The sequence below is a fragment of the Lampetra planeri genome, chromosome 7, assembly GCF_965212315.1.
Source record: "Lampetra planeri chromosome 7, kcLamPlan1.2.h2, whole genome shotgun sequence".
Lineage (NCBI taxonomy): Eukaryota > Metazoa > Chordata > Hyperoartia > Petromyzontiformes > Petromyzontidae > Lampetra > Lampetra planeri.
The window spans coordinates 11,653,558-11,679,310 of NC_136113.1; the positions used below are offsets into that span (position 1 = coordinate 11,653,558).

The window sequence follows — 25,753 nt, forward strand, 5'->3', positions numbered from 1 at the left end:
CTGCGGAACCCGTCCAGTGGTCCAGACTGTTGTTATGATGTCATGTAGGGCAGTCTGTGCACAAACGCCACCCTCCCTCAGAATTTCGCTTGGGAGATCATCTCTGCCCAGTACCTTTCCTGGTCTTAGACTCTGGATCGCCTTCAGTACTCTGGATCGCCTTCAGTACTTCATCAACAGATGGCACCTCAGCCAGCCACTCACAGGGGGTGACTTCTTCTTTCAATATTTGAGGCACCGCAGTAAGGTCATCCCCACTTTGTGCCACGATGTTTTCCTGGCTGAGGGATTTCCCCTCCCCCAGGACGTCACAGAAATGCTCAGCAAATCTGCAAACCTGTTCCTGGGGGTCGGAGATTGGATCACCGTTTTTTACCATAATGATGTTAATAGGTGTGGCGCTGCAGGTAACTTTTTTGATGGAGTTAAATTGGGATTTGTGATCGCGGGGCACTGAGGCAGACTCCATCTCCTCAGCAACCCGCGACCACCAACCATCGTTGCAGCGCCTCACGGCTCTCCGAACCTCCGATCGAAGGCTGCGGTAAGCCTCCTCATTCTCTGACGTGGGATGCTGTAGACTATTAGAGTGGGCCTGTCGCTTTTTCTCAACCATCCACACACATACATACACACACACAAACACCCTAGGCGGGTTGCTGTGACTAATTTAACTCGTGGAGGATCGCTCTGCTGAACAAATAGTTCCACGGTTCGGTTCACAAGTGCGAGTTCGTATATCCAGGTCGATGTAAAAATAAACTCTTGGAAGCCGGTTCACGAGTGTGGATGTTCATAAGTCGGGTGTTCGTAAGTAGAGGACAGCCTGTACTGTTTTGTATTAACATCAATAGTATTATGATTTCAAAATTGAAACGATCATGTTCATTTCCTGCACACTTTCATTTGCAGGCAACTCGTCGTGCTCAGCCCCCCAGGGTGCGTCTCTGGTTCACTCTTTTGACCGAAAGGTTCGTCCCTACATCGACCTGATCGACCAGCTGCGCTATCTGGGCGTGGACCAGGACGTGGCCCTCCCCGCTGTGGCCGTCATCGGGGACCAAAGCTCGGGCAAGAGCTCTGTGCTGGAGGCTCTGTCTGGGGTGCAGCTTCCACGTGGCAGTGGTGAGCGAAAAGACATCGCAACACCCCAATATAGGACCACAGAGCTTGGGCAATTGTTGGCATTGGTTCTGGTTGCCTTCCCGCTTGTCTGTAGGCCTTTGCGCTTCTGCACGCAATCTGGGCATGTTAGAACTCTACAGCGTTTTGAGATTCAATTTGCATGAATGCTGCTATAGCCAAGTAAAATGATTACTAATTAACAGTACCAGACTTTGACATCGTTGCCTTTTGTCAGATCCTCGCACCTAATTTTAAAGACCACTCACAATATCTCACGTTCTGGCTTTAGGTCTTCCCCGACTCTCCTCTACCCTGCACACGTGTCCCACTGATCACAACCTCCTCCTCTGTCTCTGCGTGCAGGCATCGTGACGCGCTGCCCGCTCGCCCTGAAGCTGAAGCGCGCACCGGGCCCCTGGGTTGGACGCATCAAGTACCGCGTGCAGGGCCGCACCGTCAACACGAAGCTCGACTCTCCAGAAAGTGTGGGCGACGCCGTCCTGCAGGGTACGGCGCCGTGGGTCGTGACACAACGAGTCCGTGAAATATGGAGGGATCATGCAATGCATGACCATCGTCTATCCAGTGGAAAGGAATGCCACACGATGGGTTGGAGCAATGGGATCAGTCTGGCGTGGCATCGAGCATGGATTCGAAATCGCTATTATATCTATCGATTTTTGTTCCGTAATTTCTTATATGGGCAAGGACGTGCCCAATGTAACCTTAATTGGGGATGACACACCCAGTTTACATTTCCCTAATGTGCCCCTCAATATTTCAAGGACTCGTCATATCTCTGTAGAGCGCCCTGCACTCCTCCACACCCACACGGAAATAAACATTTAAGAAATGCAAAAAGCATGCTTATAGCATCTCGAATGTGCATTGCTGTCTGATCAGACTGCATTCATGAAGTGGTTGAACTCAAGGTTTTTTGTTCTTGTGTTTGTCGGGTAGAGGATTCTGTGTGACAGACCACCGCTCCCGTAGTAGGGGGCGGATGATCGCTGCCATGTATATCGCAATCGAGTCGTTTGAGAGTACCGTTCAATTCCTCACTGTGGCAATATTGGACCGTGGCGCCAGCACATAATGGGCTACTCAACTTTGAATGATGTCACAGGATCTTTAACGTACACCGACGTGTATATTTATGGTTAATACATCCGCAGTATTAGCAGGCGGTTTTTTTACTCCATGTATTTAATGCACAATGATAGACTCATAATAAAACAAATAAAACGCGATTGCATTCACATCTTCTTCTTCCTGCTCTCAGGCTTAATATTGACAACGTCCCTTGTTTCTCACAGCCCAGTCAGAGTTGACAGGAGATGATCTGGGCGTGAGCAAGACCCTCATCGAGCTCGAGGTGACCTCTAATAGTGTTCCCGATCTCACCCTCATCGACCTGCCCGGGATCGCCCGCGTAGCCCTTGCTGGCCAAGCCGTCGACATTGAGACTCAGGCATGTGCTCACCACACCAATGCTCACCACCTTGTTGAACGTAGCGGAGCGTACATTCCGGAACCCGCTCGTAATGGACACACGGCACCATTAATTGCACAACTCAAGCCAAACCAACAAAATGTCATCATTGTGTAGGGCTTGTTTACCCAGGAAAGCCTCACTGAGTCCGAAGACTCTTTTTCAGGAGGGTCCTACCAAGTTTTTACAGGAGGGAGTGACGATTGCTGCGTGTGTTTCCCAAAGTAACGTGAGGAGGCCAGGTGGATAAGAGGTCAGGGCATGGAACTGGCATCAATAATATGATGAGTTTGAATACAGGCAGCCACTTGGGATTAAAACCGGATTCTCAAGTCTAGGGAGTTGACCGTCTCAACCTAGTCATCAATAACAATACACCAAAAAATAAATTTTCTCATTTGATTTAGCACTTAATTGGCTATATTTGATCTCTGAGAATGTGAATATTGGTTTGAATGCCATGTGACCATAGTCGCCCCAACATGGCAGAGTGGGTGGAAAAGTGCTGCCCCTAATGTGTCACCCATATATCGCTTACGAGCCGCTCGCTCTACCACTGAGCCACATGGACGTTTACACAAATTGTCGCGGGATGGCATTGGAATGGTGGCTTCACCTCCACACGTTACCACGGAGACCATCAGGGCCTGTTTGACAACTACTGCAGCAGGGTGTGCCCAACATAGCGTGCTGCACGCAAGGCACATTAACCTCAGGAAAGACCCAAGGCCAGATGGTGGGAGACCGTCAGGGCAGATCTTGAAGGTCGCGCGTCCACAGTGCAGCGTCTGCCGAAAGTAGTGGAGGGGAGAAAGCGTTGGCGAGGTGCGGTGGTGGCATCGGTGGCTTTGGCCATGATGACCTCTTGACGTTGATCTTGACCGTTCGGCGACAATGTAATCTTGACTACATCAGCTTGTTTGACTCTGCCTTCTCCTTTAGATAAAGGACCTGATTCGTGACCACATCGGCCGGCAGGAGACCATCAATCTGGTGGTGATCCCCTGCAATGTGGACATTGCTACAACTGAGGCGCTTAAGATGGCTCAGGCTGTGGACCCCACTGGCGAACGTACCCTTGGTAACGACAACAGTCCTCGGCGCACCACAAGCTGCCTTGCAAATGATTTCTCCAATTGGAAAACTTGGCGGGACCTTCCTAAAAAATTATTGCGTCTTAGTGAGGCTCAACTGAGTAAAGAAGTGTAATAATAATGGACACATGGACGGTCTGCCTTGTTTTCCGCCGTTAGCAGTTTCCATTCTGCTTTTAGACGCGCTCTTTATTAAGCAAGCGCGGACGTTTTTCACGTGAATAATGCACCAGTGCCCGGGGCGCAAGTGGCGCGTCGTTCCTACTTATTTCAGAATGGCAACTTTTCCACCCTAGGGGTCCTCACCAAGCCAGACCTGATGGACGAGGGAACCGAGCGCAACGCTCTGCGCATCCTGCAGAACCAGGTGTTCCCGCTGCGCAAGGGCTACGTGCTGGTCAAGTGCCGGAGCCAGCGCGACGTGGAGGCAGAGCAGACGTTGGCCGAGGCGTCGCGTGTAGAGGCTGCCTTCTTCAAGAAGCACCCCATCTTCAGGTGCGTGCTCAGTGCCTGCACCCGCCTCCAGCCCACATCTTCTCGGGCCGTGATTGTGGCCTATTTCTGTTTTTAACCCAAGGTGTCAAATTTATTTTTTGTAAGCAGGCGAGCACTCAAGGCTACCCGGATGAGTCTCATTTTAACGAGTCACCTGGGTCACCAATATAGCAAAAGTGATTTCCGTGTAATAAATCGCAACGATGAAGCAAATAGAAACGGGAGCAAAGACCGCTGAGTGGCATTTAGAGCAACAACAACCACATGACAGTAGTCATTTTAAAACACCACAAGCATAAATCAATATGAAATAAAATAACTGTCCCGTTACGAATGTTGGCTCTGACAAATTATTTTACGAAAAAAATTCCACGATAAATATTAATTTACAGAAATATCAAAATGGATATAGGGTGATTGTTGCAGTTTTCTGTAAACGGGTAAGGGGATACATGCACATGAAATTTCAAGTGATGAGTTCAGTCTGGTGTGATTCAATAAAGACAACAGCATTGTAAACACATTTTGACAACAATCTTTCCACCAACAGTAAATCCCCGTTTAACGCGTGGCGCTCACGCTGTGCGTTTTCACTTTAACGCGTTTTTTCTTTAATGGAACTTTTTTTGTCTTTACTTGCACCGCTCCCACTATAACGGGAGCTTAGCGCGTGACGGACTACTTTTCTGAGTGGCGTGGGTGTTCGCAGCATTTTTCGGTGATGCTGGCAGCTGGTACTTTGCGTGCCTTCCTCTTCCTCAGCCTTTGTTCCACCGTCTTTGTGTGCGTAGGGTCGTCTCACTCCCTTATCTTTTCCACTCTCCACATCTCTCACACTGCGGGTGGAATGCTGTGAAGTATGATGCGTAGTTGACTTTGACCGATGATATCTGCGATTGACCCTTGCTGCACTGTGGTGTCTCTGTCCCGTTAGCCACGTGCACAACGGTGGGAAGATGACCACCACCGCCGTTTTGGCTGCCAAGCTCACCGAGGAACTTGTGGACAACATCAAGGTGGGCGGAAGCAGGGTGGCGACGCAGTGGTAACGCTTGTGCCTCGCAGCAAGAAGGGGGCCTGGGTATGATTCCCGACTCGGGCGCCTTTCTGCGTGGAGTTTGTATTGTTCTCCCAGTGTTCTGCACGGTTTCTTCCAGGTTTTCTGGTTTGCTCCCATAGCTAGAAAATAACGTACAACAACCCAGTGATGAAGAATAACCTGTAAATAACTGCAAATAGATCACTGCGCGTAGCAATGTCAACCCCTGCTACAAACACTTTGCAGGACCCTCCTGGGAAACATTGTTGAGGTTTTTTCTGGGCAAACAAGTTTAACAACAAAAACAACGTACAAACTGATATCTGTTCCCTCGCCGTGAATGATGTCGCGTCGCAGCGCACGCTGCCAAAACTGCGGAAGGAGCTGGCGGAAAAGCTGCGTGAAGCGCGCGCCGAGCTGGAGAAACAGGGCGAGTCCATCCCGGACGACGCTCGAGCGAAGCAGCTGTTCATCAACGCGGTGCGTGCACACGACGAGCGGCAAGTGCGTTGCCGCTAGGGCCACTCTTCCATTTGTTGCCTTAATATATTTTTTGAAAATCAATGGCGATCATTTATTTGAGGAACAGGGCCCCCCCCCGCACACGGTCAGTAATATTTATTTCATCATGCATAGTCAACGAAGCACCGTTGCGCCAAACGTGTGACCTATTTCGACAGCATTCTCATAAACGGCTCTTGCTGCCGTACATAGCAGCGGTGCTGAACTCATCGGCTGTGCGCGGCTCCTCGTTGCAGGAGACGCCAGGAGGAAGCGTCATCCATTCTTCACCGCAGACGCAGCTCGCGTCCTGGGCCTGGTCACGGTGTTTTTCCCCTGTAGCGCTGTACCGGAGGCGGTTCAGGCATCGTCAGTTTGCACCGCTGGTCCATGTCACCGCCTTCAATGTCTCGCGTGTGTGCTTGCTGTGTGTTCACAGCGCGTGATGAGATACAATGAGGACGTGCGAGGACTCGCGCGGGGAGAGCCCAGCCGTAATCTTCCACGCAACATGATGCTGTACACGCTCGCGCGAGAGCACTTCCGCACGTGGCTCAAGGATCTGAAGAGAGCCGAGGAAGCGTGTAAGATTATCGCCACTGCAACGGTTGTGTTCACATACTGTGAATTTTTTTTATTTTGCATTTTTCTGGAAGGGTTCAATGTGTAAAACAGCTTACAGCTGAATGTTTTTTATCTGCATCAACAAATTATATGAAGTCACGTGGAATCGAGTGGACCTCACTTTTGTGGGCCCAAAGACACATATGCATCAAACGACATGGAACATTTTCAAGCAAGGGGTAACAAAATTCTAATTTTTTCCATTAAAATAAAAAACCTGAAGTTATACTTCATCAGAAACTCATCCCTAGTATTTACTGGTGCGAATTTTTGTCTGAAATAATTGAATCTGTGAACTTAATGGGGTATTGTATTGGTCTACACCAGTGCTTCCCAACTCTTTTGAACTCACTGTCAATGTCAACCCTCAAATAATTTCTACGGACTACCGTGCACCAATAATCTATTTTTATAAATTTCAATTACTCCAAATCGTAGTAACTGCCCGCTTCTCATGCCTTTGTGGACAAGCAGTGATCTGCGGACCATAGGTTGGGAACCACTTCTGTAATTGTTCAATCCGACGTGCTGGTTGTGTGCTCATTTCTCGCAGGGCTGGAAGAGCTGGATGTTTTGATTCGGGAGTACATGGACAATCGCTGGGGGCGAGAGCTGCCGGGGTTCGTGAGCTACCACGCCTTTGAGAACCTCGCTCGAGTTCATCTGCAACGCTTGGAGCAACCGGCCCTCGACATGCTCGCTGTCACCTGTGGTACGTGCCGCAGCGCCGATAGTCACAATGTCGAGAGAGAGTGTGATGTGTTATTATTATATTTTGTCTTTCCCTTTGTTTATTTACTGTCAAAGGTCTCCGCTATACTCTTTTTTCCGCCAAGTTGTCACAGTAAGGGGTAACAATTGCTCGTGTTTTCGTAATTAAGTCATTTGCGTGTGAATAAAATAAAAATGGCCACAGTTTTTAAGTTGACACCGACGCACAGTGGGGAGCAGTGGTGTAGCGGTTCGCGCGCTGTGACCCGAGATCGATTCTCGATCACAGGCAACACCGGTGACGATGATCTGAACCGGTCCTGGGCCTACACTAGGTCGACTCAGCCTCAAATGAGTACCTGGTGTGGTGTGCAAACATCGCCACTGGGGAGACAAAGGCGGTCGGGCGTGCTGCTGGCCACCCACCCCCTCGTGTGCCATTCCGGCCTTGATAAGTGCTTGCTAACAGCACTTGCCCCAACAGTCTGTTAAGGCTATAGGGGGATATGTCTTGGTGGATTTGCGTGAGCAGTGCTTAACGTGTGTGTGCATGTGTGTGGGTTTGCGTGAGTGGTGCAGGGAGCGTGCAGGATGTGTGCATGCGACTCGCCGATGACGTGTTCCAATTCCTTCCCGAGTTTAACCGTCTCGTCAAGGTGACCCTTCTTTTAACTACTTTCTTACGATGTCCTTCGAGCTCAACAGCAACATCTTTCAATCCTGTGTTTGATTCAATTCCATTGCATGTGTTTAACAATGAAAATTATCAGTTCCAGACTTGGCCCGAGGTTCCCCCATCCCCCACCACCCCTCCCCTCCATCCCCCACTGCCCTCCCCGATTTCCCCCACTACCTCTCCCGAAAGCCCCCCAAACATCTCCATATCATCCCTCATTGCCCCATAAACCAAGTATTCAGAAAAAAACCTCAACATTTGTCAATAACACTGTGCCCTTTAAATGAAAGTTATACAATCGATGACATTTCAAGCAATGGCCCTTCTTCACAGCACATACATGAGCATATTTTACGTGTCATAATCACCGTCAACGCTGGACGATTTCCGTCCACTCGGTATCACCGTTGACCCAATGAAACCCAGGTCAGCTTGACGAATATTCTCGTCGCTAATTTCACTGATTGAACGAACGCCGACTTGTGTGTTTTTGCACGCTCACCCTTGCCTGGAGGCAGGCAAAGGTGGGAGCACAGGTGCAAGGCCAGGAGCAGAGAGCAAGTGTCCTGATTGTCACCCTCTTCCGCATGGAGAGCATGGTCTACACGCAGGTGCCCGCCACGCGCACCGCGCGCCACTCGGCACACGCGCGGCGCAACTCGTAACACCAACTCTGCCAAATACGTACAGTGAGGGAAAAAAGTATTTGATCCCCTGCTGATTTTGTACGTTTGCCCACTGACAAAGAAATGATCAGTCTATAATTTTAATGGTAGGTTTATTTGAACAGTGAGAGACAGAATAACAACAAAATCCAGAAAAACGCATGTCAAAAATGTTATAAATTGATTTGCATTTTAATGAGGGAAATAAGTATTTGTTCAAATAAACCTACCATTAAAATTATAGACTGATCATTTCTTTGTCAGTGGGCAAACGTACAAAATCAGCAGGGGATCAAATACTTTTTCCCCTCACTGTATGTGTAGTAGCATGGTTGGGCACTGTGTACATTTCCCATTCATCCTTACCTGTAGTAGCAGACATGTGTCAAAAGGGGGTGGTATACTGAATGGGTAAGATGAGTCGGCCCGTTGGGCAAATAGGGCTCCCCAGACCCCAAGAGAGGGGCTGGGGGGGTATTCCAGAGCCCCCTAGAGAGTTCCAAAAGGAACGCGTGGCTAGGGGCAGAGAGACCCTCTAACGGGTATAAAAGCCGGACCTCTGGATGGGTCCGGCAGTCATCGTCAAGCTGAAGACTGAAGACCTGCTTAGGCTAGGACCCTGGGAACCCTTGGACCCAACGTCCTTCTAAGGGCCGGGACTGAGTGCACCAGTGGTCGGACTCTGGGAACCCCTGGGAACTCGACGTCCGACCAAAGGGCAGGGACTGAGTGGGCCAGTGGTCGGGACCCGAGGACCTTGGCTGGGTTGTGTCAGCTAGCTTCCCCTAGGACCCCTTAGCTGGAGGGCTGGGAGTACGTAGCCCCAGTTGATAGGGCACACTAGCCCGGAGGCTATACCTCCCCAGGTATCAATTGGAGGGGCCGCTTCCCCTCTGTTACTGTTGTTATTGGAATAAACGTGTTGCCTCTATAAGCCGTCTCTACTCTCCTTGACCGCACTACATCTGTAAGAGCCATCGTGTAGGGACACATTGGGGCTATGCGAGGGCACAGAGACACCCCCCCCCCCCCCCGAGATGAGTAGGAAAAGAAAAGGTGGCGAGAACATCCATGAAAAAGAGCTTCATAGCTCATCGGATTCTTCCAGGATAAATAAAGATTCCGATTCTGAACGCAGCCGGGAAGAAGAAGGCATGGGATTATCTTGAGGACCGGAGAAGAGATTTAGCAGAAAAGAGAAAGGAGGGAGAGGAAGAAGAGAGAGGCCAAGGGACAGGATTTGTAGAGAGCAAGGGAATGAGAGGAGCTTGCTGGAAGGTTCCAGAAAGATCGTGGGGGGTGGATAAGGGGGGTGGGGGGAGATATAAACAGGGGACTATGTGACGTGTTTCCGGGGCTCCCGAAGGGAAAAGCTTCTTGTGAGGTGTGAATGTGTTGCAGTGTGTGGGGCTTAAATAAATCCCTTGCCCGAATATCGCCTCGTGTGGACTCCCTTTCACAGACACAGTCCATGGCCCAAAGCGGGAATTGGTACCAACGAAAGTAGCAAATCTTTATTCGTACCCGATTTACGTATACGGCCAATAAGAGTGGTTTACACAAGAACACACTCATTTCAGCCTAGGTCTATCAAAACTGTGGCATACTGTAATAAAGATCAACACACCACCATATGATCCTTATGGCGGTACCCCTGGGTACCAAATAATACAAAATGGCCGAGGCAATTAAATATTTTGTTTCTAGGACACTTTTTTCCAGGGGTGTACTTAAATCCGACTGGGGTACCAATCTCTATGGCAGTTATATAAAAATATATATATTCCGCTACCTATAGTATATACATTACAGCAGTGTTGGTTACTTATCATTATCAGAGTTGCTTCTTTTTAGTTTGCTTTTTTCACTACTTGTGTTGTGGTTATTGCAAACATGATGCCTTGAATAAAGGTTCTTTGGTTCTTTTCGGTTAAGTCACGTCTAAAAATAAAATAATAAATTAAAATAACATATTACGACGTTTCGATTGCAACACAAGCAATCATCATCAGGTATAAAAGAAATAGCAACAAAAAATCTAACTAGAAAACTATAGACAGACATACAAGCAGACAGACATCACAACGGCACACAGAGAGAGGACACACATCGGCACAAAGAGAGGGGTTGTCTCTATGACGGTCCCTTAAATATAGAGAGGGGGGGCGAGAACGGAGAGAGGGAGGGGGCAGAGAGAATTAGCATATCAATGAGTGTACGCCAACGTACTGCTGCTGCTGCAAGTAAGATGACAATGTGGAACGCGCACGCAAAATTGAAAACTAGGAGACAGGCACACGAAAATTAAATAACCCAGCAAAATATCGAAATGTGATGTAATACAACACAGAGAGTCGGTTAACACACAATTAACGCATAGCCTGGTTGATTACGTGTTTCAAAATTTGCTAAGTTAGAATTTTAAGTGTGAAAATTCCAAAGAGAGGACACAGGCAGAGAGAACAAATAGCCAGAAAGAAAAAGGATAAGCTTAAAACTTCCCCGTAGAAGTGGTTCAATCTTAATTAAGGAGCTTTCGTGACTGCAGGAATTATTCTTTGGTTCTTTTCGGTTAAGTCACGTCTAAAAATAAAATAATAAATTCCGTTCTCGCCCCCCCTCTCTATATTTAAGGGACCGTCATAGAGACAACCCCTCTCTTTGTGCCGATGTGTGTCCTCTCTCTGTGTGCCGTTGTGATGTCTGTCTGCTTGTATGTCTGTCTATAGTTTTCTAGTTAGATTTTTTGTTGCTATTTCTTTTATACCTGATGATGATTGCTTGTGTTGCAATCGAAACGTCGTAATATGTTATTTTAATTTATTATTTTATTTTTAGACGTGACTTAACCGAAAAGAACCAAAGAATAATTCCTGCAGTCACGAAAGCTCCTAAATTAAGATTGAATAAAGGTGTCAGTTTTGTACCAGTTTAAAAGGGTAAAAACCTACTGCTATATTTTGCCACTGGTAAAAGAGACCTCATAGTGTAAATGCTTACCCCGAGCTCTCAATACTCTGATATTGCACTGTGTTTGAGTTGTACGCCTTCTGGTGTCATCTGGTCCAACACCAATGGGGTCTAGGCTCTAAAGAAAGCCGTCTCGGGTGTGGACCAATCAACTTCAAGGACAATGCATATTATTATCATTATCAGAGTTGCTTCTTTTTGTTTGCTTTTTTGACTACTTGTGTTGTGGTTATTGCAAACATGATGCATTGAATAAAGGTGTCAGTTTTGTACCAGTTTAAAAGGGTAAAAACCTACTACTATACTGTTGGTTACTTATTGGACTGTGTGTTGCTACGACTGTCTTTGCATGTGTAGGATATGCTCTATCAGAATAACCTAAGAGAAGAGCACCAGCATGATCTTGAAGTTAATAAAGATACTCAAATTTCCTACAATTCCCACAAGTATCCCAACATGTATAAGGACAAAAGTCTACTTGATGCGGGCGGCCTGGACGAGGATCTGCGTGTGATGAACAAACATCTGCGCTCATATTTCAAGGTACGTTAAACACATGCAGACAGGTTCGTGCCCATACACATGCACATCCCCAGAAAGAAAAAGATCCCCCTTATCATCTGTAATAGACTGTTGGGGCAAGTGCTGTTAGCGAGCACCTAATGAAGGCCACAGCAGCATACGAGGGGGTGGGTGGCCAGCAACCACGCCCGGCCGCATTTGTTTCCCCAGTGGCAATGTTTACACACCGCACCAGGTACTCATTTGAGGCTGAGTCGACCTAGGGGAGGCCCAGCACTAGTTCAGATAATCGTCACTGGTGTTGGCCGTGAGCAGGAATTGGACTCAGGCCACCAAGTTCGTAGTGCAGTGCGCCATCCGCTACACACATACACATGTATATCAAATATACACACATGTACAAAGGCTTGTCAGGACCCCCCTGAAAAAGAGTCTTGGGACTACTCAATGAGGCTTTCCTGGGTAAACAGATGTAGTAGTGATCATTGTGTTTAGTTTGTTGTCCTTCCCCAAACCTCCGAGTAGCACAATTGGCAACGCATGGTGCAATAGAAGTCCAACATGCATACGTCCACAATACTAAAACAATCAAGTGGAAAAGAACTCTGCTTCGGCCCACGAAAAACTCGATCCGATCGGGCGTGCGGTCCCCCCCCTCGCGTGCCGCAGATCGCGCTGACGCGGCTCATGGACATGGTGCCCATGGCGGTGCGCTTCAACATGCTGGACGAGCTGGTGGTGGCGCTGGGCGTGGAGCTCACGGCGCTGGCGCAGGAGGGCAACCTCGCCGAGCTGCTGTGTGAGGATGAGGACACAATGGAGAAGCGGCGCATGGTGATGGAGCGCGTGGAGCGCTTGCGCAAGGCGTGCTCCACCATCGAGAACGCGCTGTGAGGCGCGCGGTGGCTCGCACGCTCACCGGTGGACAGTCGACTTCCCCCATCGCTGTTCCTTCTGTTGCTGCGCTGGCCAAATGATCAAACGCATTGGAACATCGACAGACCGATGCGCACATCCCCTTCATAGATGGAAAATTAAAGACATGCCTCAGTCGTGTGATAGTGGTCATAGAGTAAGCCACTGTTGCCTGTGCTCCTTCCATTTGCAAAAATAGAATAGACTAAATTATTACTGAGTTTCATAATCCTGATTATTAAGTTTGAATAGCGTCAGATTCCTGATTATTATAGACATGTATGCAGTAAAAGTCTTGACCAATAGTTCATTGGAACGTGTTTACTCGTAAGCGTTTTTATGTTTAAATCAAGCTTTTTATTTCAATAAACAGCATATACACGGATACATCTTCTCGCGTGTTACACCACTGACATGGAAAGGATCTTCATTTAATAAAATGCTACAGTATACAATTCCCAACATTTTAGCATAAACATGATTGTTTATCCTAATATGTAAATTCCATAAATGCAACCTACATAGATTTCTCAGCAAGATGTAGATTTATATGAACACACTTAATTTGCATATTTGTCAAAGCACGTCATATTAGGGTGTAAAAGAGTGTACACTGTTGAGAGTGGAGCTGTGCATAATATCGTTTGATCCTCATCACAGTATTCGAAAACGTTGAAGTAAAAAGTGACTGGATTTATGTTCAAGTCAAATGTTGAATTCCAGCTCAAACCGAGCATTTGACTCGGTGCTCATCTCGTGTTGACAGCCGGTAGTGGAAATTCCGCATTCCCGGTGGCGCACAAGGCTATCCATGTAAGACAATCACGAGCTGATCTCCTCACAAAGTGGTACTCATTTTAATCAACCCCAGAGGGGTTGATGTGTTGATTCAACCCCCTCAGCCAAGATTTGAACCTACAACCTTCCAATAAGAGCTGCTCGCGCTGGGCCACTCGACCAGATGATAGACACAGAATGGTCTGTTTGGTTAAATAGAATGAGTCAAGAGATGAATCCTTCGGGCTGACTGAACTGCTGCACTCAGTCAAACAGCTGTCCCCCCACATCCTGTACCTGCACGTGTCTCGCCTCGAATTGATTTGCTGCTTTGGCAAAAACGTTGCTCCACAATTATTTTAATGACTTTGTCAAGTGACACTTGCTTCTGTTATTTTAACGTTTTGTCCTGACAAAACCAAACACGTTTGGTGTTGACAGTGTGTTTTCTTTAGTCCTGATTATTTTTATTGTTGCTTCCTAACAAATGCAATGGAAAGCTGTATACCCAGCAATCAAAATCTGTCAATTAAATTCAGATTACATTTAGAAATTTAAAAGGCCCAGCCTGTCTTAATGAGCTGCCCTTGTACAATGCGGGTAATCACACAATTTCTGTTTTGGAGGTTGACGCAGCCCATCATCTCTCTGGGGTCAATAAAATTACTAACAGTTTGTGGAGAATTTATCAGCGGTTGTCTGATGGAGAGAATCGCTGGCAGAAGGGCGTCCGCAAGCGTGAACTAAACAGGGCATTTGGTCCACCCTTCCACATCGACCAGGCGTGTTGGAAGAGGTGGACGTACCCCCACTTCACCCCACCCCACGTGACCTGCCGATTGACGTAACTCAGGGGTGGGGAACGTCCGGCCCGCGGGTCGTATAAGGCCCCCGAAATCATTTGGTCGGGCCCTGCCAAGGCAACCGCAGGCGGGACTCGAAATTCAATAAATCTAGGAGCAAATCTGGAAAAGCAGTTGCGAGTAGCAACATCATCAATACCAGCTAACATCACACGACTAACCAAAGAGAAGCAGTTCCAGCCATAACATTAGGGGTGAGTTAATTAAATGTTTGACCAAATATAACAGACTCATTTATAAGTTGATAATGTTGTATTGCCCGCGAATGATGTTATTAATATCCAAATGGCCCTTGGGAGAAAAAAGGTTCCTCACCCCTGAGTCGTAACTGGTTCGTTCCCGTTGATCCTGCTGGGTGGACAGAGGCACCAGCGGGGCGAGATGAGGATATTATTGCGTTGTTTCGACTGCCGCGTCAGGAAATGGAATCGAACCGGCAATCTTCGTGCGCTGAGCATTACCCCACTTTGGCAGCTCCTGGGGAAGCGTGATGTTTTTTGGTGGATACCTTGCATGTACACGCGTGGTCACAAACACGCATATATATAACCATCTAGAGGCAGGCAAGAATAATCACGTAAAACTAACCTGGGGATGATCTCAACTCCCCAGTATCATGGGCAAATCGTACAAGGTGAATGTATCTGTGGTTACCGTTTACGTGCACGTGTCCTGTTCCCAGTTTTTCAGAATATTCATGAGAATGGCCCACGGAATAGGATATCACAGAGTTACCTCTGAGATCCCTTCGAATGATCTACGGCCCATACATTAGGAGGCAGTACTTTCCCATATGCTCTACATGTGAGAGCAACATTCATCGCATGACAGTCGAACCTATGTTTTCGATTCTCAGAGCTGGAACTTAAGGCAAACGCAGCATAAAACCACAGTTAACGTGATGGTCATTTCAAACTGGACTTGAACCAGGTTTCATCAAAGGTGGCTGCCCGAGTTCGAACCCAGGACCTCGGCACTCTGACCTCTGAGCCACCGGAATGGACATAGGGGAGGCATTAACACGGGCCTATCAATTGCTTTCTGCTGTGTGCATTAATATCAAAAATTCACAGGGCCTCGCAGAAAGTGGCATCACTGGGTTCTGCTCCGAGATAGAAACATTGCTCTTCGGATCAATCGTCTGAGCAGTCGGTAGTCATAACTCTCAGCACTACGGGTAACACGTGACTGAGGATTTTAATGCGAGTGCATGAATAATGATGCGACAGTGGCCGTGTGTCCGCGTGACCGCAGAGTGCACTCGCCAAGTCCATGATTTTCATATCAAACGAGTGTAAAGAGGGTGTTTGAGGCAGGATCTCTCTGTGTTCCTGTGTGGATCAGGAACACATAATTAAGCTGCTGTTGTAATAAGTTGTTGGAAACGGTGTCTGTGATGGATGCTATGCATTTTGCGGGGAAAAAACAGGATAAGCAACGCATAAGTCGTGAAGAGAACGCGGCAGGTGAGTGCTGTAGACAGGATCAGGCGAAAACGGTTCTGATGGATAGGACGTGTGTCCAGGATGGTGGAGGGCCAATTAGCAACACAGACATTGGAATGGTCTTCAAGAGTCCAGCAAACAAGGGAAAGAGAAGACTTGAGGCCACAGGGTGGGAGGCTGTCAGGGCAGATATTTGGAGGTCGCGTGTCTACTGTGTAGAGAGCGAAAGCAAGGTTGTGGTGGCATCGACGACTTTGACCATGATCATCTCTTGATGGTTTGCATGCTACTGTCTGGTTGAGGACACCATAATGAAGCGACCACTTGTCGCGAATGGAGGTTAGAGGGACCATATTTTGGGCTCTACGCAGATGGATGAATAACGATGGAAAAGAAACAGACGAGACGCACTCACACATACACACAGAGACATACGTTGGACGTCATGTGGGGCCCTAAATTTGTGTGTGTGGGGGGAGGGGGAGGGGGGGTGTTGCTGTGCAGCTGCACGCGCTGAGCACGAGCGGCACCGGACCTCGTGTTTGGATCGGAGACACCTCTCGTGTCGCTCTCACCGCGCGGCCCAGCGCGGTTCTAGTGGAAGGAGAGCTTCAGGTAGATGACCCAGTAGAAGATGTTGAAAACCATGAAGACGGTTGGGAAGATGACGCGGGAAATATAGTCGATCCGACGAGCATGCAGCAAAGACTGGTAGCGCCATTCTTCATCGCTCACCTACACAGGGACATGAACACACCACGCCTCACACACCTTGCCGTACATTTCTATTTTGACTCGTGAAATAATTTTCCATCATTTGTACCGCGTGCACTCTCCTGGCATTATTCCCATCAAGACGAATATTCGTGTGACAAACCCCGGCCTTGCCCTGCAACCGACATTCCCTCTCTGGTCTATGGCGTTGAGGCCGCCTGACAGAGGACACGTTCGCGTGCCGATGCCGCTTCCACTCTCTCGGAAGCTGAAACGTATTTGGAACCTTTTGCAAAACAAACCCGCACCTCTCCCTTGGTGCAATGGTCGCCGTCGTGATGGCTGGGGCTGATTCCGTGTCGTCTGGTGGCCATGTTCACAGCGGCAAACTCCAGCAGGGCAGAAAATACGAACACTTGGCATGCGCCCATCCACACGTCGATGGCTTTGATGTAGGACACCTGGGAGGACAAGTCACAATTCGTGTCGTTAAACCAACACAACTCTCACGATTGCCTTCTTTGTATTTGACGGATACCTGTCAAATAATCACTCAACACGCCTCTTGATGAGTTTAACTCGTAGGCTTTGCGCCTCTTAATGTTTCTGTAACTTACGAAGAACGGTTGTTTTAATGTATTTGTCTGAGCTGAATTTTGTTTCAGGAAATGTCTTTCATTTATTATTGATTCGTGTTTGTGTACTGCTTCGATCCCCTCTGTTATGTGGTTGTTTTCCCACTGTTTTATAGTTGCCGTATCATTGTATTTATATTATTCCTCTTGTAATTTTGGTGACCCAAGTCACTCTGGCAAATTAGACTTTCCTGGTCACTTGAGTTATCACCTGGCTAAACAAAATAAACGTAGATGTAAGTGTAGATGTGGGTGTGGATGGAGTGGTTCTGTGCTTTGTTGGAATGGACATTTTTTTACGCAGTTGCTGACCACATGGCCCAAAGGCCCCAACGTGTGAAGCGGTCAGCAAAACAACAGCACCATCGGAGTTGCGATGAAGAGCTGATCACGCGTTTCTTTTTTATTGAGCAAGGTGAGCCGTGCTTGGGAAAGAGAGAATGGAAGGACATTCAAAGTGAGCAGTGCGAGGGAAGAAGCAGAAAGAGAAGCGTTTTGACAATTGACGCCGAGTTAGTTTCACTCGCGTATATGTGAGGCAGATCATGAAAATATCCTGCAAATGGGTCCAAATGGATCATACCAGTTGCATTAAGTTTATTGTTATAAACATTGTGAAAATTCACGTGGCCTGAGCTATTTTTACTGAAAATGTAGATGTTTAACAAAGCAATTGTCGTTCATCTCAGATCTCGTAGGTCACGTGGCTACCGGGCAGCAGCTGCAAGGGGAAGACAGTGCCGGCGCCGCGGTACCATCAGGAGCTTGTCCATGGTGACATCTTGATCGCAATATCATAACAAAGTAAGAGCTAATCTTCATTTTGCTGGGGCACTGTCCTGACAATGAAGCTCGAGGGACTCAGTGACCCGGACAACCCCACTAGAGAATGACACCCTCGGCAGGCACATCTTACATCTTCACCCTTTCCCGTTCCGAGACGTCTGCAAGTTGCAGGGTAGGTCCCGTTCACCGCTGAATCTCTGAACCAGCAAGCCCTTAGCGTTAACTTATTTAAAAATAAATCATAGCGCCGCTGTTTTTAAATACATTGTACTCACTGCAGAGAAGTGTAGTGACACGACCGCACTCTATCATAACTGTCTACAAACTGTAGCACACACCCTTCCACATGGCCGTTTTACTAAAAACTGATGACGTCTCAATACGTTTACATACGTCATCGGAATGGGAAAGGGTTAATCAGGGCCCCCAGAGGTTCCTCGAGCCCCAGGGCAAAATGTCGCATAGGGCCCCTGATTCTACTATCCACAGGCCCGTTGTGGGGCCCTCTTTTGTGAGGCCCGGGCCAAATTTCCTCTTTTGCCTCTACACCCTTCTTTTTCCTCTGAGTGGCCCTGATCTTCATAACAGCCACGAGCAAAGTTGATTTGTATCGTAATCACAGAGCACCTTGGGCAGGGCGGCATTCGCTGAGGTCATCTGCGTGGTGACGGTGAGGATGGTGGTGATCCCCAGGCCCACGCGAGCCGGCGCGGCTTCCACGTTGAGCCAGAACGAAAGCCAGGAGATAATGACCAGGAGGCAGCTGGGTATGTAGACCTGGATGAGGTAGTAGCCCATGTCACGGTCCAAGAAAAACGTGGCCTTGACGCATGAGAATGTACCTGTAAGAAGTCAGTTGGCATCATCATTATCGGCATCTTTACATTGATCTCACCATCGACAATTTATAATTATAAGCAAAAGGAAAAATTCACAATGTATTTCTTGCTCAAACATGTATGTGGAGGGATTAATCTGCTCTTTAAAGTCCTCAAGCAGCGGTGGAAATTTCGATTGTGCTCGGGAAATGTCGGCAAAGCTTACAAATACACAACATAAATCATTACTTATTTTTGGGTTAGGCCGTGCAATCGATCCAACCAAATTCGTGTGGTTAAGGTCCAACACAACAGCTAAACACAAACAATTTCCACCTAGAGCACAAGCGTTTAGGAGTGCGCCGATTTTCATCGTTTCAGCTCACTGGGAAGTTGAAAAACAATTCTCACAACCAATTTAATCAATAAGATATGCAACATTTCGTTTTAATTTGCGACAAACATCATCAGGACATGACCCAGGAAGTCATACTCCCTGGATCATGTGCTGCATCTCCATCTGTCTCTCTCAGTAAAGAGAAACATGGAGAATTTGTTAAAATTTAATTTTGCCAAAATAGGTGGGAAAACTAAATAAAATATGGCTCAATATTATCTCTGAAAACCTAAGGGTTAAGTTACATGAGATAAAGTGACAGCCTCGCTAACACTGCCGTGACTAGGGGCATGGACATATGATGTCTGTGTATTTTGGCTAAAATAACCTGGGGGGGCAAGGGGGTTGGGAAGGTGGGTGTGGGGACCCGTGGTCTTGACGGTCTTGATGCCATCAATGTTGAGTACCACTGGGTTAAAAGCAAACGACGCGACGTTCATCCTCGTGCACGTTTGTCGTGTTGAGCCGGACGAACTGCTTCCTACTCACCGTACGTGTACTCCTTCGTGCATTCACCGAGGAACGTTTCGTTGGAGAGTGTGAATTTTGGGGTTGAAACGCCAGCTCCGAAACTCACGGGCTCCGTGTCATTCCACTGGAATATCAGGTCATTCGTCGTATATCCATCTGAAAGTGCACAATGAAAGTTACGTTTTTTAAAAAACCGGATTTCATCGTTAAAGGGGGCGATGATGCTACGTATATTCCAACGGTGTCATTTCGAGGTTATTTTCCACAAGTCTGACAATGACGCCGGCGCACAACGGTCTCCTCTTAAGAATGGCATCACGGGACCTTTAACGTCCACCGTGAAGCAGACGGAGTGTATTTATTTCATACCCAGAATTAAACAGGATGGCTGCTCTGTAATTTAACTTCCGCGACGAGCGGCTACCGCTGAGTCACGCCACCGACGATAGCCACAAACAACACGAGGGCACAGCCCAGGATGAGGAAACTGGGGCCCAGCAATGAATCCCAGGGCAGCTCCTCGCCGCCAGAGGCAGCCAGGGCAGCCAACGCAGCGCACACAAGCGGAGTGTAACGTTTCGTGAGGGCGTGGAGCCGTGTCTTTAGATAAATATCAGATTCCTTTATGTTTACCAATAATTCCAATTATGCTATCGGTTTCATGTCATGAGACAAGGACATTTTATTGGGACCTCTGCAGCTTGCCGAGCAACAGCCGATGTGTCAGAGAAAGTGTCTGTGTAGGTTGTTTGTCACAAGCTGGGATAGGCCGAGCTGGATTAGGCCAAATTGGAAGAGGCCAGATTAGGCGACAAACCAAAGATTATGTTACGGTGTTTTTGTGTGCACTAGTCGAAAACTGGATCAGGACTTTCAACTCCCTACACCTGAGAACCCAGTTTAATGCAGGTGCCACTTCATCGCTCTGGGCCACGCAGCCACCTCCAATGTATGTTTATTTTAATCACATATTATTCTTAAAACGTTTGCAATTTTTTACGCAATTTGATCCCAATTGCACCATTGACATCGCGTCAGGTGATGCTGAACCCATTAGGGATCTCTGGAAGAGCAGTGCGATGCTTCGTGTGAAGAGAGGGAGACCGGATATCACAGAGGTACCTCTGAGATCCCTTCAAATGACCTCTGGTCCACACAGTAGATAGAGGGCAGTATTTTTCCACCCACCCTGCATACGAGAGGAATTTTCATCGTATGACAGTGAAACCGATATCTACATTTCAGAGCTGGAATTTAGCTAATTTAGTTGCATTGGCTAATTTGCCTAAACTCGTTGCACCTGAGAACCCACTTTGAATCATGACTTGGTGACTAAAACCTGGATTGGAACCCAGGATCTCAGCGGCGCCAGCCAGCCACCTGCTATGCGATGATATATTGTTTAATGTGCTTTCACTCACAACTCTCAAGATAGATGCTGCAATATTGTGCATCCATGGGATAAACCTCCAGACTCATGGGGCACGCAAGTACGAGAGACAGTCTGAAACACAGAAAACATGTTATCCACACGGCAAACGTATATATTTTTAATTAAATAAACATAGATATATACGACAGTTATCCACTTAGTATATCGATGCAATGAATATAGTGTATTTCTTGGACAAAATTAGCATAATTTCCCTCTTTATACCTTTGTGGTGGTGCTTTTGCTTCGGGTGGAAGGTTAATGACCGTTATTTTATGAGTGTGCATGGCCACTATAGCACACTCCGACCACGTGTTTCAGAGGTGGAGCAAGTGGCTTGCAAGCGGAATGTTTCGAATTCAAATCCCGGGTTGATAAACTCATGAGAGAGATGAACCGAAACAAAGCCAGGACACGAAAATTAAATTAACTGGTTATTTATCTGAATTTAAATCGACAACAGAACCAAAATTGCATTTGGTGCTCCAGGATGACGCTCCCATAAATTAATTTGGCTACATATCTTAACTGGTTCAATAAATGGTTGGGATTTTAAAAGTGAAATTTGGCCTTGATCACTCAGCAAATTGCACTGTCATCTCACGAGAGGGCATTGCCACCGTGGTAGCTCAGAGGTAGAGCGACCGGCTCTTAAGTGGAAAGGTCTGAGTTCAAATTATCATTAATTTTAATTCGCAACCTTCCAATTGCGAGCCGCCTGCCGTACCGCTGAGCCACCAGGCCGGTTACCAGCAGATACATTCTGCAGATTGTTGGAATACATTCTCCCCCCTTATTTGCCAGATGCCAAAAACCCCAGTCTTTCCCTCCCAGAGAGCTCACCTCACGGAGTAGAACACGTCCCCATTTCTGAACACTCTCAGCATCTTGTTGTCCGTGGTGACGGTGTGGAAGGCTGCACTCTTCTCGTTTTCAAAGAAGAGGTCAGGCTTCCACACGGAGTCAACAAAACTGTTCCCAAGATCCAAGAAGTCAGTGTTGTATTCGATGCTCTTCAAGACGCTCATGATGCGGGGGTCGTTCCAGGTCTGACGCAGGAAAATGTTGATGCTGTAATCCTAGGGAATAATATGGCCACCGTTATTTTATTAAAGACGTTCGTCATTAGCAATGTTTGAATTACCATCACCACGTTCACCATCGCCACCCACTGGACACCACATACCTGGAAACCCCTTATCAGTGTCTACTTTATTACAGACCAATTAAGACTTTATTGGTCACCCCGTACCCTTATAAATCTCAACGTTCGTCCTACAAAGTCCCATCACAAGGGAAAAATACAAAAAAAAGCCAAATGTTGCCCTTATTGAAACGGCTATACGCCGTATGGACCTGAAAACTCAATTTCCCTATACAAAAATACGGGAAACCCGTATGGGTTGACAGGTATGTATATATATAATCTCGTTGATCATACATAATAACAACACCACCACGGTGGCTAAAGGGTGCGTCGACCCCACAGTAGGAGATGCGCAACCAACATAAGATCCCACCGAGTCTAGATCGCGAAAAAATATTGCGGAGTTTGTGTACGTTGCGAACGTTTGTGACGTCATACGTCACGTGAAGGAACGTCACCGCCTCCAGACTCACCATGGTCGCCTCTTCGACGGGCCCAAAGCCCTTCACCAGAATGCTGCAGTTTACGACAACGGGAGGCCCTACCATTCAAACAGAAAACAAAATAACTAATTCATAACCAGGCGCACACAATTACAGGGTGCTTCAAAAATATCACACTGTAACATGATAATAAATGCATGTTAATAGCTTCAAAAAGTCAGTCTCCACTTGTTCGCCATCATTGTCAACACGTGCCTGGAATCTTCTCCAGGTGGTCTCCAAGGGTTCCCGCGCTAAATGCGTTCAAGCTATCAATTCCGGTTCAGCGGTTCTGCACTTACTAATACTATAGTACTATACCGCCTTCTACTTTTATGAACGACTGGGTGTTTAAGGTTAGCGATTTGCCGTATGATCTGGCTGTATATCAAATGAAAAAATACAAATACTTTACTATGAAAGTAACAAAAAATGTGTGTTTTAATATTAATGTTTTGTTTTGAATTTAGGGTCCCTCTATAACATATGGCTCCAGGCCCTGCACGAGCTTCATCCGGCGGCACTTGGGAGGCCGGCCGCTCTCTCACCGTCCACGTTGGGCCGCATGCGGCTGTCGTAGCCCGTGTCGCGGATCACGTTGTCCATGGACAGGAAGGGCGACGGTTTGTTGTTGTTGCTCGAGTTCCCAGGCGCCTGGGCCGAGAGGCTGGAGACTCGGAAGAGACGCGACCGCGCTGTTACACAGCCGCCGCAGCCGCCGCCGCGAACTTCTCGACCACCGTATAAAGCCTTAACATACTGTTGGGGCAAGTGCTGTTAGCGAGCACCTGTGAAGGCCGGCACGGCACACGAGGGGGTGGTGGCCAAAAACCACGCCCTACCGCCTTTGTCTCCCCAGTGGCGATATTTACACACCGCACCAGGTACTCATTTGAGGCTGAGTCGACCTAGGGGATGCCCAGGACCGGTTCAAATAATTAATCGTCACTGGGTGTTGGTGGCCGTGAGCGGGAATTGAACCCGAGTCGCCAGGTTCGTAGCGCAGCGCGCTAACTGCAACACCACCGCTCCCCACACACACACGCGTTAAAACCGGTGGTACTCAACCTTGCTGGACCTGCTCAACCCACTGTCAGCGCTCACACAGTGATCACACTCTCGGAGTAAGCATGCACGCTCCAATAAGATTTTTCCAAATGAACACTACGTTTTCCAAAAGGGCTGTAAAAAAACAAGTTCAATAAAAATCCGTACAATTTATATATATACATTAACTTGTGTTTCTGAGACTTACAATAAAGAGGTGTGCAATGGACAGGGATAATTGTCGTGTTTTGTGTAGCAGCAGCAACAACACAAAACTGCTGTATCTACAAAAGTTGAGCGCACCACGTCTCACGCACGGCTCTGCGGCCGAGCAATGGCCCGTGGAATTAGACGTTGAGATCTACTGCAGAAGACAACTCTTGAGACACGAGGCCACCTCGCAGGGCTGCGACGTCTCCAAACTCCTCGCATCCACTCCTTCCTATACTCAACTTGCAAATGCAAGCCTGTATCTGCTGACGAGACACTGAATGCGTTAAACCAATGCTGCTGAAGACAATGCATTCCCAGGAGGCCGTGTGGCCGATGGGATGTTCCAAGTATCAAGAGTGTTATGTACTTTTGAACGTGGAGACACAGATACGGGAACGAGGCGAATGTTCTGATTATTTATTTTGGTTGTATTAAATGGCATCACATGCCCTGCGGTGTTCCACTCACGGGATTCAGAGCCAATTTTAACGTATTTTTCCTCCAATTTTATCATTGCACACAGTTTGTTGTTGTAACTACAATTTGTGGCCCATTCTGGTGACTTGTAGTCATTATGACAGACATAAACTAAACTTTTTTTTTTATTTCATCAGGTAAGGCCAACTGAGCTGTATAGCTATTTTTTCAGAAGCGACCTGGCCATAAATGATAGCTCAACGAAGTGCCTCACCATGTAGAAATGTATTTCAGCGAAATACTTTAAACGCACGTTTCTAAATTGGGAGGAAACACCGGAGGGAGGACCCGGAGAAAAATCCACGCGACCACGGGGAGAGAGAGAGACATTCAAACTACAAATATACCTCGCGTCCGGATGGAGATCGAACCCTGCTTACCAGGCGAGGTAGTTAACATCTCGTCACCGAAGTGATGTCTCAGATGGGGTTTGCTTTACCCTCTCCGTTCACCCGAGCATTCCAACTTAACGCACTTTTTTTCCGCCAATTTAAACAATTCTAGATTTAATACACGTTTAAAAACGTGTAGTAATAACGATGGCTTGATGACCAACACTACAGGCCTATGTAGCCCTTTCGCGATTGTGCCGTATGGCTCTGTGATGCGTTTTCGGGTTGACACGCGTTTTTCTCGGGATGATGTCCGACGTTTGAATTAGGTTCCTGGAGAAGGTCCAATGCGGCACGGTGGAGCAGAATGTTCAGTTCCTCAAGATTCTTCTGAGCACATGGAGCGAAACGTTGGATATCGTGCCCAAAAATACGCAATACAACCCAAAAACACATCATAAAACAAGTCAAAGGCAGTGATTTCCTGGATAAAAAATGACCATTAAAGCAATGCCCATATCCTATCAACAGCCCTGAACCGGTGCTCAACATTCCACAGTCATATGGCGGGGGCGAGGCTATCTATAGAACAACCAGTACATACCATCATTGTGCGAGAAACGGTCTAGTATGGGTGTGGTAATGGGAATACGACGACGCAGTGTGGTTTCCATCGTTGTTGTTGTTGTTATATTCTTTGGTTCTTTCGGTAAAGTCACGTAGATAGAAACATATTATTTTTTATTATATTTTTATTCACTTTCTTTTTTATTATAATTGTTCTATCTACGTGACTTTACCGCAAGAACCAAAGAATATGAATTCCTGCAGTCACGAAAGTTTTAAGTCAGTCGTTGTTGTTGTTGTTCTGTTACCTAAAGAGAGAGA

General features: G+C 47.3%; 2 protein-coding genes across 2 annotated transcripts; one reads left to right on the top strand and one right to left on the bottom strand.

Annotated features, from left to right (window-relative positions):
• Window positions 1-438: 438 nt before the first annotated feature.
• LOC144720151 (interferon-induced GTP-binding protein Mx-like) lies at window positions 439-13,214 on the top strand (the record flags this gene model as incomplete). Its single annotated transcript, XM_078596657.1, has 14 exons — window positions 439-544; window positions 913-1,125; window positions 1,489-1,632; window positions 2,442-2,596; window positions 3,560-3,698; window positions 4,008-4,206; window positions 5,141-5,222; window positions 5,603-5,725; window positions 6,186-6,330; window positions 6,924-7,082; window positions 7,661-7,737; window positions 8,276-8,368; window positions 11,750-11,935; window positions 12,584-13,214. Coding segments are annotated over 14 exons (2,046 nt in total), but the record flags the coding sequence as incomplete, so codon positions are not given.
• On the bottom strand, window positions 13,164-23,472 carry LOC144719978 (glycine receptor subunit alphaZ1-like). Its single transcript, XM_078596363.1, has 8 exons — window positions 23,345-23,472; window positions 22,788-22,855; window positions 22,011-22,246; window positions 21,157-21,239; window positions 19,754-19,891; window positions 18,677-18,891; window positions 16,937-17,089; window positions 13,164-16,649 (listed from the first exon to the last, which is right to left on the bottom strand). Exons 1-8 carry the CDS (start codon window positions 23,400-23,402, stop codon window positions 16,509-16,511), a joined length of 1,092 nt encoding a protein of 363 aa, XP_078452489.1. The 5' UTR covers window positions 23,403-23,472; the 3' UTR covers window positions 13,164-16,508.
• Between the last annotated feature and the right edge of the window lie 2,281 nt (window positions 23,473-25,753).